The sequence below is a fragment of the Gilbertella persicaria genome (genome assembly GCF_025201335.1).
Source record: "Gilbertella persicaria strain CBS 190.32 chromosome Unknown B0P05scaffold_96, whole genome shotgun sequence".
Lineage (NCBI taxonomy): Eukaryota > Fungi > Mucoromycota > Mucoromycetes > Mucorales > Choanephoraceae > Gilbertella > Gilbertella persicaria.
Window position 1 is genome coordinate 1 of NW_026252057.1, and position 17,021 is coordinate 17,021.

Sequence of the window (17,021 nt, forward strand, 5' to 3'; positions counted from 1 at the left end):
GTGCACAAATTAAATCTTGTTTTTCTCGGCTTAGACGGTGGCCTGCAGGAGTTGTGCGATGAATTCTCGGACGGAAAGGTTCAGTTTGCTTTTGCCAAGGTGATTGATCCTAATACAGAACTTCCCAAGTTTGTATTTGTGGGCTGGGTAAGTAAGAATAACTATTTATTACTTGTTTTATTTATTTATTTTAGTGTGGTAGTGGTGTTCCTGAACTTCGCAAGGCTTTCTTTAATTCTCAACTCAGCGACGTGTCCAAGTTCTTCAAGGTAAAAACACATTGCTTATCAACAATTTAACATTTTTAGAGTTTTCATGTTCAAATCAATGCCCGCGATGAGGTAATGCAATAGACATAAAAACAAGATAAACTGATACTTGTAAATAGGCTGATGTAGAACCAGATCTTATCATGAAGCGTGTTGCTGAATCCTCTGGTGCCAATTACAGTGTGCATAAGGAAGCTGCTAAACCTCAGCCTCGAGTTACACCCGTGGTAAGCTATATACTGCTTTTTTTTTTGTCATCCAGATATTAAAACATAGTATCATAGGGCTCTGTGTACAAAAAGACAGAAATTCCAGACATTGCTGCTATGCAACGTGAATCCATGACTAAGGAAAATGCTCCTAAGCCCGTAGGTACCAACTATACACCTGTTCAAACAGCTCCCAAAAAACTGGAACAACGTTGGAATGCAGCCCAAAATCAAGATACAGGCGCCAGTTCTGTACGTGCTGAACGTGAACGATATGAAAAGGAAGTCGTTGAACGCGAAAAGGAAAGAGCAAGACAAGTATCATATCAACAACAAGAGGACAATAGTCAATTGCAAGCTAGACAAGAAGAAGAGGCATTGAGAAGAAGAGAAGCCGAGGAAAGACGTATGCGCGAGCAAGAAGAAGCACGTCAAAGAGAAGAAGAACAGAGTCGTCTTTATGAAGAAGAGGAGGAAAGAAATAGGTTGTTGGAACAAGATAGACAACGTCAACAAGAAGAACACGATAGACAACAACGTGAACAAGAAGAACGACGCAGACAAGAAGAAGAATACGAAAGACAGCAACGTGAGCAAGAAGAGAGACGTCGATTTGAACAAGAAGAAGAACGACGCAGACAACAAGAAGAACAAGAACGTCATGCTGAAGAACAACGTCATGCTGAAGAACAACGTCATGCTGAAGAACAACGTCATGCTGAAGAACAACGCCGTGCTGAAGAACAACGCCGTGCTGAAGAACAACGCCGTGCTGAAGAACAACGCCTCGCTGAAGAAGAGCATCAACGACAAGAACAGGAAGAAGCTGATAGACAAGAACAAGAGCGTCAAAAACAAGCAGCATCTTTGCAATCTCAATTAGACGAGGTAAGGGATTCTTGGCTTGTCTGAAAATGAAAGCTCATCTTATTTTAGACTGCCGATCGTGCTATTCATGCCGCTAGCATCGCAGGTGCTTCTGCTGCTGCTCCTGCCTCTCATCATCAAGGCGTCTCTGCTGTTGTTTTGTTTGAATACGATGCTAGTAAGTAATCCATAGAATTAGATGAAAATCTTATATTGGTATAGGTGAAGCAAATGAAATGCCTCTTATTGAAGGTGAAGTTGTTACACAAATCGATCAAGTTGACGAAGGCTGGTGGTTTGGTGTGAGTGAAGATGGAAAGAAACAAGGTCTTTTCCCTGCCAACTATGTTCAAATCATTGAAGAACAAGAAAATGTTCCTGTCGAGGCACCTGCTCCTCCTCCCCCTGCTGCACCTGCTGCCCCTCCCGCACCGGCTGTTGCTGCTCCTCAAGCTCAAGATCAAGGTAACACTGCTATTGCCCTTTACGATTATGATGCTGAAGAAGACAATGAAATCTCTTTTGCTGAAGGTGATGTGATTACCCATATCGAATTCGTTAGTGAGGATTGGTGGCAAGGTGTTGCTACCAATGGCAAGTCAACTGGTTTGTTCCCTGCAAACTATGTCGAGTTAAAGAAATAATCAATGTATCTATATAATAAATGTTTATTTGAACCAAATAATTGTGCTTGGCTTTTTCAATAGTCAAAAGTTTGGAAAACTCTTCACTTCATCCAAAATGGGTTTGAATTTATTGAAGAATGCTAAAGCTGTAAAAGTAATGGAAGCCGCCAAGACAAAGTTTCCAGTTTAAGCGTAGAATGCAGTAATCATGATCAATACAGGGATCAAAATAAGCGGTAGATGAAGGAACGTCAAAACTTTTATTTGACAGTGTTTAATGTACGCAATCGCCTTGTTTAAAAAAAAGGGCAGGACCAAACATGAGTATAGACCATTCCACACAGTAACAACATTGAATTATCAAGGGCATCTTGAAAGTAGACAACATACACCATACCATGTTCAGGAGCCACTTCAAATAAATCATTGGCATTAAGTGTTTTGCTTCCACCTCCTATCGGACATGTTCAGACTGAAATTCATAGAGTACCAGATAGAGAGGGGATAATTCATATAACTGTGTCTAGAGAAGGGGCAGCGCTAAAAAAAAATACCAAATGCATAAATGTATTAATGGCGAACACTCTGTTCACTTCAAAGAAAAGTATTTTGAGGATATAGCTGCTATTAGCTTTATAGTGTCTCTATTCTTTTTATGTTGTCTTATAATTTTTTTTCTTAACACAAGTAAATCATTTATCTTTAGAAGTGCTTGATAAATGACTGGTTTCTTCATGTGATGAATAATAAAGAACCCTGTTTATTGTGTGAAATGTAGTCAATTGATAGAAAATCTTTTGTAAATAAACTATTTTTTCTTTTTCCTAAAATGACTACAATCACTTTCTCTTCATTAAGAAACTGCATATTTATACAAAAGTGGTTGCTTTTGGAGTGGATGGGAGTGTTTTATAGCCACCCTCTCTATCCGGTACTCTGCGAATGGTGCATAAGAAACCTAATTTCTTTGTGTACCCATTAATCCTTTCTTTATTCCATACAAATCATCTCTACTTTGGCGATCAATTCAATTACCAAATCTTTTTTTATTTATTTCAATATCAATTCAGCCAGCCCTCAGAATAAAAAAAAGAATATTAAGTCGAATGATTTATTTGCACATCACCCGGCCTGTCCAAGCATTTATTGAACAGAATGAATTCAGCAATGAAGCAGTAATCTTCTATTATTTACATTCGACTTTAATTCTTTTTTCTTTTATATGACTACAAGTTTCTCGTATATACTAAATTACTTACCGCCTTCTTGTGTTGTCCCTCCTTCTTTTTTCACTGGCGATGTCAGGTATACTTCTCCTTCCCGTTCCTTTTCTGTGTGCATTGGATATATTTCTTTTCAGTTTTTATCTTTTGTGATCGCCTTTCAAGAATGCTTCTAGTGATGAGCATAGTAGTGTATGATTGGATTCATGTCACCAACCATAGAAGTGTATACAATATATTATGTAATGCATATATATAAATATAAATAATAAAAGAAACGTTTATATAGCCCAATAATATTCAATGATGCTACCAATAATGTCCAACAAGAAGCTTAAAAGAATACATTCTAAACTTTTGCGGAATTGGTCTTTACTGCCAAGATTAGCGGTTTTCATTGAAGTTGCGTGTATAGGAACGGCCAATTGCTACAGCCTTTAAATGGGTCGTTTTGCTTCTAATATTGTCCCTTTTACTGCCAAGATTTTCGCTGACGTGTTAATTATTGTGTTTTTGTGTATGAAAAAATGTTTTTAAACATGAAGAGCGTACCATCTTCTTCCTGAGATACTTGATACTGGAACCAATATATAGCGTCTTCCATTTGAGCAACAAGAACTTTCGCATCATTTATTTTGTTGCTTGCTTTCCCAGTCTCTTTGATTTCATTGCGGTAATTAGTAATATCTCGGTAGTCATAGATTGGGACTCCATTGAAAGTAGTGATGTTTTTTTCTTACTTCAGTAATGCTAGTTATAGGCAATTCGAATCATGAAGGGACAGTCAGTCTTGAAGCTCGTTCCTTATCTCTTTCCATCAGGGTTACCTCTAATTTCTTTTTACCTCCGTCACTGTACTTGCAAGTCAAAGTTAGTCTATTATTTTTTTCATTCTTGAGCGGATCAGAAAAATATTTTGTTTGTCGGCCCAGTTATCGAATCTATCTGTCAGATTTTCGAGATTTTTGAGCTTTATTTTCTAGGTAACAGTCAAAGATATTGCTCTTTCTAGTTGCTTAAGTTCTTCCATAAAGCCCCCTATGTCATTGGAGTCCGTACTGAAAACATTGCATCTCTTGCGTAGAACCACAGAAATAGGTTCCTAAAAATCGTCATCACTATTATAATGCAGTTCGTTTGAGCTCATTTTTCTTGAGTTTAATTGGAATGAAAGAAAAGAAAAAGTACATATTGATTTTCTACATTTAATCTAAGATCAGATCGAATTGCTTTGATTAAATTAAATAAAAAGAATTCGAAAAACCGAGTGTATTTTTCGAAAGAGTTTGCATAAAGTAACTAAAAACATAATACGAACATTAATATTTAAATGCAAATCAGGCAGATCAGTAATATATACGGGATCTAGACAAAGGGTTATAACAGTTGCTGCACATTATATGCATTTTTTAATTGTAGCATTACAGAAACTAAATCACTCAATTCTTTAAGGGTATTGTTCAGTACAAGTGAAAGTAAAGTAAGTTTTTTTTTCTAAAAAGCCTATTTTGGAAATAAGGTGGCGACAGTCGATTGAAAAAAATGGCTACTTTTTTGGCTCTACGACTGATGGAAATTTTTACTAGAAATTAGAAAAGCGGTGGCGACATCAGGTGGCGACGTTTAATTTTTTGCTTTAATAAGAGGTTGGAGATTGTATTAAAGGGTTACCAAAAGGACGAAAAATAAGGGAGTCATATTTATGCTTTATTCAGTTTTGGGATAAAGCAACGGATCTCATTGGGCATTTCATAGGTGTCGTCACAAGAATTACATCACCACAATGTATAGTTAGCGGCAGCAAAAGAAGCATTTCTTTCTCTTCAATATTCTAGTAGTCAGAACTTATTGCTGTCCTTTCACTGGCTTGCTAGTAATGCATAGCAGCAAGGTTTCCTTTCCAGGGATTGGCGCTTAAATGAAAAGGCATGGGGTTGAGGACTTGGTCTTTTGAAAGCTCTTCACACCAAATTCACTCTTCTGAGTGTCTCGTTGGGAGTTTTGTTTTCACTACTCTTCCTTCATGTCTTTTAACCTTGTTGGATTTAATGCCACTGCGTGTGGGAGGTCACCGGCCCTGACGGTACTCACGTTTTGATATTTGCCAACTACGCTGCATGCAACCCACAATAGCGCGTCGATGCATAGATGAAGGCAAGTGCAAAAACTGTAATGATACATAATAACTGACAAGGTTTTTTTTTCTGCAGGAATAAAAATCTACATTATTATAATACTTCTTTATTATTGAACATTGCCTGAATGCCTTTGCTTTTAATATTACTTTGATTAGAATATAGCTATACATATATAACGAAATAAAAAAGCTAACATGCTTTAAAGCTTGGTATAAGTGGTGCGCACTGCAATGCTGGGTACTTGAAAAAAAATACATCAGAGTCGAACAGCCCAACAATATATGTCTGGCTTCAAGGATAGCAATTCCGAAATACCAACAATTGTACATACCACCAAATCGACAATGAAGAATATTGTACAACGATCTTATAAAGACTTATATTCGATTGATGCAGTACCTATGAATCAAATACAAGAGTGTTTAGGTAACATTCACTTTCCAAGTAAGGTTGATCAGGATGAAGCAAATCTGCTTCAAATGGAATTTGATTGGGAGGATATTGTCAGAATGACAAAGCGTAGCCCAAAACAAAGTAGCGCAGGTAGTGATGGACTAGGGTATACATACCTTCAACTCTTGTTTGGCTTTCCTTGTTTGAAGCCCCTGATACTCTAGGTATACAATGATGCAATGACAAAAGGAATTTTTTTCTCTGTCATGAAAAGAAATCAAAGTGCGCTTGCTACCTAAGAAAGGTGATTTGTCCGAATTAAAGAATTGGAGACCAGTTTCATTGATCAACTGTGATGGTAAAATTTTCACAAGGCTCATTACCCAACGTCTAGCTCCTATAATGAATCGAATTATCAACCCGCTTCAAAAGGGCTTCATCCAAGGACATTTTATTGACCAAAATGGGATGTACGTCCACTTGGTTCTACAACAAGCAAGATATGAACATCATCAAGGTGTAGGTTTGCTTCTCGACCAGGAGAAAGCCTATGATCGAGTATTACCAACATATCTTCAACAAGCTCTTGTGTCCCTAGGCTTTCCTACCTTATTTATACAGAGTATTTATAATTTGTTCTTTGATAACACAGTAGCAATCAATGTCAACGGATCCTTTACGGATCCAGTACATCAGCAACGTGGTCTTTTGTCCCCTTTATTGTTCAACATCGCTTTGGAGCCGCTGATTCTTTGAATCCAGCGAAACCCTACATACCAAGGATATGTCCCGACAATGAGCACTACGTTTCAACAGATCAAGTGCATCGCATATACTGATGATATCTGTGTGTTTGTCAAGGATGCCGCTGACTTTATGCGTCTCCAATATCACTTGACTAAGTATAGTGCTGTATCAAATGCAAGATTTAACAAGCACAAGACGGAATCTTTGCTTTTGAGTCACGATATCGAAACATACTACCACCATCATTCCCCTTCTGCTTTTCGATACCTTGGCTTTTATATGCCATACACAAATTCTCAACGGAATCGTGTCCAGGATATGTTATTGGAATAAGTGCGTACACTGGTTCATGGTTACTCTCAGCGTTACCTCTCGCTTCAAGGAAGAGCTACCGTTGCCAACACTTTGATTTTATCCAAAATTTGGTACTGCTTGCGGTTGTTTGCGCCTACTAAGCGATTTCTGAATAAACTTCGTTCGATTATCTATGCTTACGTGTGGCAAAAGAAGTTTTCTTATGTTTCTTTTGACCAGTTATGTCTCCCTAAGAATCAAGGTGATGTAGAAGCTCTCAACCCTATCACACAATACTTGGTGCTGCAGATGAGATGGGTCTTTACTCTGTTTAGTTCGTCTAATCTAACACCTCAGCTCCGAGTGCTTATGACAGAACACTTTGGTATCATGTCTCCAGATGCTGACAATACATTGCTACCCTTTTTCTCTAGAACTCTTCGCCGTCATGACCTTTGTCATCCCACTTCAGTTGTCAATGGTATTTATGCTGCCTTTGATCACTTTGGTATCGATTTCAAACTTGATAATGTGCCCCTAGCCAACTTGCTTTACTTTCCGCTGATTAACATGTTTCAAGAGGTACCTCAGAACCACTGGCTTCATCAATATTCAAAAGTACCAGCATCTCTCTTTTTCCTCTTTAACGAACAGAGCAACTGGTTACGCCTGAAGGTTTGCCATGAATACGGGACATTACCAGGATTGTGCCATCAGCTGTTTATGGACGTTCTTCGCAGACGAACAGTAAGACTTCAACCTTTCCTGTGGCAATATATTACACAAGATGTGACACCATCTACTGTCTCTGTCTATGATGCTTTAACCAAGCAGTTAACTGATACACGATTGTGGTGCTCTTTCTCTTCTAGGGATTTCTGCCTAAATCCTTATGACGACAAAGCTAGATCCCGAATAAAGGCTTCTCGTACTTCGCTCTCTGTTTTAATGCTTAGAAAAGGCATATGTTTAGAATATTCAACATGTAAAGTTTGAACAAATAAGATTGCTTATATTTAAACTCATTCGTTTGTACAGTTATAGAAACAAGATTCGTCGCGTTTTCTTCTTGCAAACAAAATGTCTCGTAGATACGTTCGCGTCAGAAATATTGAAAAGTTGAAAACATCGAAATCAACTTTAATGTAAATGAATTAAAAAGAACTTACAGTATGCTTCCTTCAATAAATTCAAAGTTAGTTTTACTAAACATTAATAATTTGTAGGTGAAGAAAGTGTTAGCTCTAGCTCAACTCTTTCTACTTCAGATGTAAAAAGAAGAAAAACTCTTGACTACTTACAAGGAGTAGGTATCATTGAATGGACCCCACATACGAGAGTAATAAGGAATACTTTATTATGCTGAAGCAAACGATCTAACACATGTTTTCTACTTAGTTGCTGCTAGGAGATGTTGACGTTACTTCTCTTTTAAACAAATACCGAAAGAAGAACCTCAAGATTGCTGAGAAGTCAAACAATTTGAGTGATATAAAGTTGCTGTAAATACTCAAAACTAAAAGACAGTTATATCTTAAAAGACTGACTTTTTTTCTTCAATAAAGGTCACTATCACACATCTTCCCTATCAACAACATTGATGAAGACAAGTGTATCACGAAGCACTTTGATGATGAAGATACGAAGATGATGATGTACAATTTGATGTATGAAGAAGTCGTGTTGGAGAAAGCTTCAGTAGAGGCTATTATGTTCTGTAAGAACATATCAGACGTAAGTGTAAAGTAGCAACGAAGAAAATGTAACTATCTTTTGATAGCGTGTTGAAGAAGACTTCGATCCCTCAAATGAGCTGAACAAGAAGATTAAAACCTGCTGCCTCCACCTTAAAAATGCATGCAACTATAAAATCCAAACAAGCTTCATACAGAAGTATGTTTTGCCATATCTGAATGAAGTTTTCATGGTAAATCCCCATAAGTATAGTGTTTGTGCTATGTAAGTACTTCATTTCTTTTATTAAACTTCTAAAATCTTGTTGCATAGGGTGGATGGTATTGAGGAGGAGAGTGGTAGCAGACAAGTCATCCACAATGGGCAACAACATCTCAGTACGCAGATGATCAACACCTGGGGCTTTACGACGAGAGAGCTTCTTCTTGATAGTGTCAGACACTAGCTCGACCGTAAAGGGACACCCATCATCCACATCAACATCAGCACCAGCATTAGCACCAGCGCCACCAGAGGGAAGAGAAAAAGACAGAGCAAGACCAAACTGCGACTGCAGATACCGAGCGGTATGCAAAGAGACACAGAGACTAGAGGGAAAAGGAGGAGCAGACGGACGCGCAGAGGGCAAGTGATCACCTGCAAAGACAGAGCGAAGATGGCTGGACATCACCGTAGCAGCCACAGCAGGACCTTCTGGGTGAGAGAACCTAGGAGAAGTAGTCCGACTACGACGCAACCGCTTGATGGTGGCCGTGGTGTCAGAGAAAGAACCAGAAGAAAGCTTGTCACAGAACTGCTTCCATGTCTCACGACGACGACGCTTGAGCTCAGCACTGAACCGGTCACAGCAAAAGAGATATCGTTTCCATAGTACAGCCTTCCTGACTGGAAGTTGGGTTACATGAAGCATAAGAAGAAGGCTCTGTTCACCTTCTTTGTAGAAGTGAAGCGTCCCGGAGAAACAAGCAAATATCAAAAGGAAAGTGACTATGTCAAGCTAATGAAAGAGATGAAAGACAGCTTGGACAAGCAGATTGATTTGGGGCTTGAAAGCCCATTTTCTTTTGGCTTGTTGGTAGAAGGTACGTATTGCATACTATGTTGATAACATATATGTTTCTTTGTATTCAATGTTTGTAATCACAGGATTTCGTTGTGTGCTATACATGATGAGAATTAAAGAACAAGGGCTGTATATGCCTATGATGATTAAGAAATTCTCGCTGATAGAAGAAGTAGAAGATGCAGTGAATATTCCTGCTATGGTCGAGAGCTTGATGTTTGCAAAGGTATAATACAAGTGACAACACATAAACTAGAATATCGTTTACACTTTTTTTTTTGCAGGAAAAAATGGCGAGCATTGATTATATGTTCAAGGATAGAAACAGGTCAAGTCCTTTAAAGAATTTCATGAAGCCCTCATTCCGCACAGAATTTAAGTAGATTCGTGTATATCCCTTTTCCTCTTTTTCCTCTTTTTCCTCTTTTTCCTCTTTTTCCTCTTCCTTCTTGTTTTTCTTCTTTTCATCATTGTTGTATTATATTCTTTTATTATATATTATCATATGTTATTATATGTTATTATGATTATGACTATGACTATGATTAAAATTATGATTATCACTATCATTATGATTATCATTATTATTTGAATACAAATACCTCCATGTAGTTTATGAACATATTTGATTCTTGTTTATTACTTCAGCACTGCCTGTATGAGGAAAGTTAGGGTTTCCTTAGTGCTCGCTACTTCCAATCTTATTGAACAATTATATTGCTACTGCCACATGCGGTTTTAATGTTGGTCTTAACAATGCTTTTTAGACTTTTGGCATGGAATAGATCTCCGTTCATTTGATATCTTTTTACATACGATATTGTTTATTCATATATACAAACGGTATACATCTCTCTCTTTTTTTTCTTTAAGTGTAGAATAGCCTACTCAATCAAGGATAATAATTTGAGAGTTAAGAAGTTCACGGTACCAGCGCTTCAATTCGGCGTCAGAGCAATGGCCCTTCACCTTATTCAAGGCATAGCACATGATTTGCAGGTTTGACTTTGACCATGCTTTTGGATTATGTGCCCACTGTTTCAAGGGCACAATATGATCATAGGTCAAAGCCCAATAAGGAACTCGATTGATTCTCTTATTATGGAGATAGCAATGGTGACCACTAATCACACATTTCTGCTCAGAGGAAATATAAATGTCAGTCAAATCGTGCACGTCTATTCTAGGAGATCCATTCTTGACTTTGTCCAAGAATCGATTACGCATGTAAGAGCGACGATTGACTAACCTTGTATATACCTCAAGCGAAGTGAGATTTGGTGGCATATCATATCGAGGTAGCTTACCGGTAATAAACCAGGCAATCATATCTCTTCTCTCCATTTCCGAGTCTGTTAAAGTCACCAATCTAGTAAATCATGAATACTGCATTCCTGCCTTCTTAGTACAATACTTACCGAGCACAACCTTCACAATAGACATCTTTTTTGATCTTGGCCATTCTTTTCAAAGGTTTTGATTTTGAATGTTTCAGAACTTCGGTCTTACATAAGGTACATTTCTAAATAAATCAGTTAGACCAACCATTTGACGTAGCGTCTATGAGCTACTTACATAACCAGTTGATCTCTCGTCCTCTCGAGAGCGTTTATGCTAAAATAAAATAAAAAAAGATTGAATCAGTAAATGAAGTTAATACGCATATACTTTAAACTAGTTACTTGAGATCCACCACCTTGTTTCGTTTGTATTAAGCGGGCATTCTAACATAAAAGGATAAGTAAAAAAACATTTTTTTTAATACGTACTCTTTTTCTTTTAGCAGACAAGGCTGTATAAGTCTCAATTTCTTCTTCCTCGTCAGAAATAATAAAGATAACTTGTGGTTCTCTATCGTGTTGTTTTTCTTCTTCCTCCTCTTCTTCACTGTCACTAGAAATACAAATGATATCATTATCTTCTCCCGAAGAACCACTTGCTTCAGCAGGAATATAGTCAGCCTCATTTTCATGGATATCTTCGTTGATGATCACATTAAGACCAGAAGAAAGAGAAGTGTTTGATAAGAAAAAAATATCAGGAGCAGAAGGGTAAGAAAGACCAGTTCCTTCAGCTTTGGATTTTTGGATATCTTGCATTATCCCCGAGAATATGGAAGCTAGACTACCAGGGGCACAGGAAAAACTTGAGGGTGGTATCTGCATAGTAAAGGCTAAAAAGAAAAATAAAATCAAAAGATGAAAAGAAAAAGGAAATAAATAAAGCATAGGAAAAGTCACTTGTTCTGACCAAAAGTTACTGTAAGAAATTCAAACAACTCAGGCTTTTTTTTTTTTTTTTTTTTTTTTTACTATGGAGTTCTTTGTCTTACGAGTTACTAGAAAATAGATATGACTACCATAAGAAAGAATCCTTTTATGCAAAATACAAACCGGATCTAGTTCAATAATACAATGCAATACCATAATCAACATGGATCTAGCCGGAGTGTCAAACGATTTAGTAAGAACTACAAAACACATCAATTTTTTTTTCATTCTTTTCTTTATCAATGTCACAACCTGTTTTTATTAAAGAAGGCACACCCAAAACTGGCCTTACTGAAGGCATTTCTTTAAACAACTGGCATATTACTAGTAAAAAAGCGTCTATTTGTAGCTCAAATGAAATGGAAAAGTAAGTGAGGATCTTGTTCTACTTGAGCTTATAATAATAGAATACAAAAGGACTTTGGCCTTCCTCCTCCAGAGATGGTGTTTGGCAATAACCGCGTTACAGTACAGCATGATGACTTAAAGATAGAATTCAATGCCTATGATGCACTTGCACTTGTAGACACTAGCTCAACCAGCAGCGAAAAGATTAAAGTAGCTTATTCGGACGAATGGACTCGAAAAAGGTAATCTATAAATCAAGATTAGGATCTGATAAGCCCTTAGTTCTGCCAATCATACAGATATCAAAGATGTAGTTAAGCCCTATGACTGGACATATTCTACTTCATATAGAGGCACTACAATGACTGTATTCGAGACACATGAAGAAGAGTCTATGGTAGATATAGAGCATCTTAAGAAACAAGAGCCTATTTTGTTCTATGATGAAAATATCTTGTATGAAGATGAGTTAGCAGATAATGGTACTGCCATCTTGACTGTTCGATTAGTAAGTATGTAACAGAGCAATAACAAGTCTAATGAGTAATTAAGAGAGTCATGCCAAGTTGCTTTTTAGTATTACAACGATTCTTTCTAAGAGTAGATGATGTGTTATTCAGAATCAATGATACAAGACTATATCATGAATATGGCAAACCATATTTTGTACGTGAATATACATCCAAAGAAGTACACTACAGCAAGATTAGACAGGTAAGATAGGCAAAACTCAATACTATGCTTACACTCTCTCCATTAGAAACTTGGTAGAGGTGATATTTCTTTACTCAATGACCAAAACTGGGTTACTTCTGTTATGCCTCAAGAACCCACCATAACGATTAAAGAAAAGTTAAAAGTCTAGTTTTTATATAAAATAAGCTTATGATGGTTTCTTACATACGACATCATCTATTGAATGTGTTGCCTTTCTTATCACTGCCGGCGTAAGTTCTTCCCCTTCCATCACCCACTGACTTAATAGTTGATCCCCATAATGCTGTAGTTCCTCCACAGACACAAATAATGAAAACTGATTCATGGCAATAAATTCCAATTCAAGCATATTTAGTTCGACTACTGGTAATCCGCCTACCTAAGAGAAAAAAGAGTAAGCTCTAATTCAAGCATTGTTTCCTTACTTTAGCATATCTCGTATTGGTGAAAAATACATCAGAATAGAGTTTACTAGCTACCATCACACCAGAGATCAGTAAGCGGTGAATATTATATGAATCAATACGTAATGAGATGCGATCAAAATAGACCAATACTGCCAAAAAGCATTCGTTTGCACAAGGACAGTATTTCAGGATACGCGTTAGATAAGCATAGATAGATATACTGGGTATAGAACGAGCATGGAAACAAGACGATGTGTTTTTTTCGTCATATTCTAGATCATTCGCTTTAATGATCCTTTCTAGTAATAATGTCATCATTCGGATGGTGTCTTTGGTAGGATGATTGCCTAGATCGTATTTCATACTTGAAAAAAAAAAGAAAAAGTCGGGGGTTAAACCTTTTATTTAAATCGCTTCATTCGTTCTTCTGCAGCTCTTGCTCTTTTCTCCCGTTCTAGACGCATGCGTGCCTCAGGTGTCATATTCGCCGTATTAACCATATTATCTGGTACAAGGGGAAGCATGTGCTTTTTGGCTCTTGCTTTCTGTGTTTTCTCTAATTGAGCCTGAGACTCTTTTGCTTCTTTTTCAGCTTCTAATTTGGCCCTTTCAAGCTCAATTAATCTCTTCTTTTCTTGCTCTTTTGCCTGTTTCTTTTTCTCTTTGGCTATTTGATCTTGTTCTTGTTTCTCTGTGAGGGGACTTGGCACACGCGCTTCTTCTAGCCATGCCCATTTATCAGGGTAATCGTTTATACAGCGTCTAAATGCATTGCGTGTCTCCTTGTCCTTACTCACTTCATACGCTGTTTTGCCTGCACCACTGACAATAGTGGGATCAGCATCATACCCAATTAAGAGTGCTTTCACCAAATCAGCAGCGTTGCCCATGCTTGCAACCATATGTAATAGAGTAGGATGATGATATAAGTCTTCACCTACATCTGCTAATTCTGTAGGTAAAAGGCCAGAAACAGGCAGATTCATGTGTTTTTCCAGATAGTTCAATGTTACTGTCGTCTTATTTTGTCGCACTAAACTCAATAGCTTCTCTAGATGAGGATCAATGGTTGGCTTTTGAGGCGCTATAGTCTTTTTGTTGATCATAGTTGATTTCTCTAATTGTCTTTTGGCTTTTTCTTCTTTTTCAATCCATTTCTGCTTGTAGTCTTGAACGGCTTGTTCATCTACCTGCATTATCTTAACTGTTGTCATTTCAGTAAACACACGCTTCAGTTCATTCAGTGTAGGTCTTTTAGTAGCAAAAGGAATTGATTTCGTCTTGACAGTATCGAGTACTGCATCGTCATAGTTGAACAATAGCTTGCGATTACCACTAGGTGCATGTACCACCACCATTTCACTTGAAGTGATATACTGGCGCCATTGTCCTATAATTTCTCTTACTTCTTGCTGTAGCATTTGCTCATTGTATCGACGAATTTGAGCACCTGCTGAGTTGGCTGCTCCCTTTGCATTATCGTTTGTTGATTGAGATCCACCTTGTTTACGACGCGTTGTATACCGATGAATAGTGCGATGTGCAACCAATTTGATTTGTGAGTTACTTGCACCTACATCAATAACACAACCTGCGAAATGTCCACCACCCAACATAATAATAGTCCAATATCTCTTGCCTTTGAAATTCGATTGTTGTAGAGAAGCAAGCGTTTTTCCATTCAGCAAATGGCGATAAATACCGTAATGAGGCGAGTCTTTTTCAGGTGTTTTGAACCAATTTAATGCTAAGTATTTCTTCATGATGGGTGATACGATTTGTTTAGCATCATTAGCTAATTGTGCCTCAAGTTCTTGCACTTGCTTTTGCTTATAGACAAGTGAATCAATGCTATTGTCTTCTTCTTCATCTGTTTCGCTTTCTGAGCCAGAAATACTTTCAGTCAAGTCTAGAATAGAGTTAGAGATATGCACATGTCTTTTTACCTATGTATTTACCAGCTAATAGAGTCTCAAATTCTTCGAAACTGACAGGCTTGACGTTCAAGACTACTTTTCTTTTAATATTGTAACGATGCCAGTCTGATCCAAAGTGCTGTCTTTGTTCATCGCGATCGACAAAAGAAATCTCGCAGGTATTACAACCCAAGTTATTTTCGCTTTCTTGATTGTCAAGACGTTCTTGTTGGATCTGAAGTCTTTCAAGTGCTTGTGCAGTGACATCTTGTGCTTCTTGTTGCTGTTCCAGCACAACTTCTGTATCTTCTCCTACAGGAGAGAGTTGAGAGAGCAAGTCTTGAGGGATATAAAACGCGCTTAAAGTTTTTTTGCTCATAAAGTAAAATGGAGAAAGAGACCAAAAAAAAAAAAATATATATATATATCAAACTATCGAGAAATAATGTTTGTGCCGCAGCATAAATTCATACACAACCTTGTTATGCCACAAAGTAACCTAAAGTAAAGCAGATATATAAAGCCCTTATATTTTATTGGTTAACAACAAAATTAATCATGATTTCGTTTGCTAAATTATCTATTGTTGCTATCTGTTTACCGTTGATCTTGGCATCAAGACCGCTTACTTCTTTAAAAATCAGCATTTTTTCTATTACAGGAGAAACAAGCTATCATACGTTGACTTGTAATCCTCTTGGAGGCACTCATCCCAACTCCATAGGTGCTTGTGCTAAATTAGATCTTGTTAATGGTGTGTTAGACCCTTCAGGCACCGCAGCCATGTGTTCAAATGTTGAAATTCCTGTTACAGTCAGTATCACGGGCACTTATCAAGGCAAGCCATTGACATTCAGAGAAGATTATTTCAACGACTGTATTGCTCGCACTTCATTAGGAGCTCTTTATCCCATTGCATTTCCTTTAGATGCAGCATAAATCGATTGATTGCTTTATCAGAATAAAAAAAATATATACGTAAAGTCTGACCCAATGTTCTTCAGACCATTGAAGAGGATCAATGCCATTCACTCCTATAGGCTCTATATCATTTATTTTACTTTAGTTATTATATGCTCTATCAGTTTGTTATTAATTTTTATCTAAATTCCACTCGTCTCTTCACTATGACCATTACTCTTGGCGTACGCGGCTCAATCAATAAACACAATTCAAAGGCAAATATACATAACGCAATGAATACGCAGATCAAGCGTTTTCAGGAGCATATTTAACAAGCTGAACTTTTGCATAGTTTTTTTTTACGACTAAACAACAAAAGCCAATCAAAGAAACAGTTTAAAAGACTTGTGATAACAAGATAAGGTATTTTTCATAAGGTACACATCTGATGAATTAGCCTTTTTCATCGCAAAATGTTAATAATTTTATTAAATCATACAGAAAGCATCATCTCATTTATTATCACAGCAAATGCAACTCCTCTTAATGCAATAATGAAATTGAACGCATAAAAAGAACAAACAGATAAGCAGAGTTATATTGCTACACGAAGGAGTAAAATGCCTGCTTATACTCACATAAATGCTCCAAATACCTAACATACAAGTTGATTTGGAAAAAAAAAGCGACTTGTAAAAAATGGCCAAAAATCACTCTGATCCAAAGGGTACTACTCACGAAGATTATCGAGCTGACAGCTACTTGGAGCTTCTTATTGACGCTACAAGACAAAAAATGAAGCTGCCAACAAGCATAGACACTCAAAATGTGTGCCAAAGGCTCTAGTTCGCAATGAATGTATTTGTTTGCTAATTATACTATAGAGTTGAGAAGATATAGATGAAAAACCCTGTAAACATTTTTGCCTGTTTACTC

General features: G+C 37.2%; 7 protein-coding genes across 7 annotated transcripts; 4 read left to right on the plus strand and 3 right to left on the minus strand.

Moving 5' to 3' along the window:
- Window positions 1-36: 36 nt before the first annotated feature.
- On the plus strand, window positions 37-1,989 carry B0P05DRAFT_592854 (uncharacterized protein; the record flags this gene model as incomplete). The annotated part of the gene is made up of 7 exons (XM_051583032.1): window positions 37-147; window positions 195-269; window positions 309-341; window positions 389-496; window positions 554-1,366; window positions 1,415-1,523; window positions 1,568-1,989. Coding segments are annotated over 7 exons (1,671 nt in total), but the record flags the coding sequence as incomplete, so codon positions are not given.
- A 7,271-nt stretch (window positions 1,990-9,260) lies between these two features.
- B0P05DRAFT_567014 (uncharacterized protein) lies at window positions 9,261-9,966 on the plus strand. Its single transcript, XM_051581115.1, has 3 exons — window positions 9,261-9,543; window positions 9,608-9,750; window positions 9,809-9,966. The coding sequence occupies exons 1-3, from the start codon at window positions 9,363-9,365 to the stop codon at window positions 9,905-9,907; spliced, it is 423 nt and encodes a 140-aa protein (XP_051428957.1). The 5' UTR covers window positions 9,261-9,362; the 3' UTR covers window positions 9,908-9,966.
- A 121-nt stretch (window positions 9,967-10,087) lies between these two features.
- On the minus strand, window positions 10,088-11,760 carry B0P05DRAFT_567022 (uncharacterized protein; the record flags this gene model as incomplete). Its single annotated transcript, XM_051581116.1, has 5 exons — window positions 11,294-11,760; window positions 11,207-11,248; window positions 11,100-11,138; window positions 10,943-11,046; window positions 10,088-10,893 (listed from the first exon to the last, which is right to left on the minus strand). Coding segments are annotated over exons 1-5 (1,121 nt in total), but the record flags the coding sequence as incomplete, so codon positions are not given.
- A 65-nt stretch (window positions 11,761-11,825) lies between these two features.
- On the plus strand, window positions 11,826-13,016 carry B0P05DRAFT_379232 (TIP41-like family-domain-containing protein). Its single transcript, XM_051573678.1, has 5 exons — window positions 11,826-12,161; window positions 12,202-12,384; window positions 12,425-12,650; window positions 12,695-12,856; window positions 12,903-13,016. The coding sequence occupies exons 1-5, from the start codon at window positions 12,037-12,039 to the stop codon at window positions 13,005-13,007; spliced, it is 801 nt and encodes a 266-aa protein (XP_051428959.1). The 5' UTR covers window positions 11,826-12,036; the 3' UTR covers window positions 13,008-13,016.
- An 87-nt stretch (window positions 13,017-13,103) lies between these two features.
- Window positions 13,104-13,509, minus strand: B0P05DRAFT_437958 (cyclin PHO80-like protein; the record flags this gene model as incomplete). The annotated part of the gene is made up of 2 exons (XM_051573726.1): window positions 13,104-13,238; window positions 13,285-13,509. Coding segments are annotated over 2 exons (360 nt in total), but the record flags the coding sequence as incomplete, so codon positions are not given.
- A 158-nt stretch (window positions 13,510-13,667) lies between these two features.
- B0P05DRAFT_592861 (uncharacterized protein) lies at window positions 13,668-15,561 on the minus strand (the record flags this gene model as incomplete). Its single annotated transcript, XM_051583033.1, has 2 exons — window positions 13,668-15,175; window positions 15,225-15,561. The coding sequence occupies 2 exons, from the start codon at window positions 15,559-15,561 to the stop codon at window positions 13,668-13,670; spliced, it is 1,845 nt and encodes a 614-aa protein (XP_051428961.1).
- A 5-nt stretch (window positions 15,562-15,566) lies between these two features.
- Window positions 15,567-16,247, plus strand: B0P05DRAFT_567036 (uncharacterized protein). Its single transcript, XM_051581117.1, has one exon. The coding sequence runs from the start codon at window positions 15,741-15,743 to the stop codon at window positions 16,119-16,121; it is 381 nt and encodes a 126-aa protein (XP_051428962.1). The 5' UTR covers window positions 15,567-15,740; the 3' UTR covers window positions 16,122-16,247.
- Window positions 16,248-17,021: the final 774 nt, after the last annotated feature.

Bases quoted from the DNA above. Each gene is read 5' to 3' on its own strand.
- B0P05DRAFT_567014 (XM_051581115.1), top strand. From the start codon at position 9,363: ATGAAGCATAAGAAGAAGGCTCTGTTCACCTTCTTTGTAGAAGTGAAG. The intron at 9,544-9,607 runs GTACGTATTGCA...TTGTAATCACAG, and splicing joins TTTTGGCTTGTTGGTAGAAG to GATTTCGTTGTGTGCTATAC. The intron at 9,751-9,808 runs GTATAATACAAG...TTTTTTTTGCAG, and splicing joins AGAGCTTGATGTTTGCAAAG to GAAAAAATGGCGAGCATTGA.
- B0P05DRAFT_379232 (XM_051573678.1), top strand. From the start codon at position 12,037: ATGTCACAACCTGTTTTTATTAAAGAAGGCACACCCAAAACTGGCCTT. The intron at 12,651-12,694 runs GTAAGTATGTAA...TGAGTAATTAAG, and splicing joins CCATCTTGACTGTTCGATTA to AGAGTCATGCCAAGTTGCTT. The intron at 12,857-12,902 runs GTAAGATAGGCA...TCTCTCCATTAG, and splicing joins ACTACAGCAAGATTAGACAG to AAACTTGGTAGAGGTGATAT.
- B0P05DRAFT_567036 (XM_051581117.1), top strand. From the start codon at position 15,741: ATGATTTCGTTTGCTAAATTATCTATTGTTGCTATCTGTTTACCGTTG.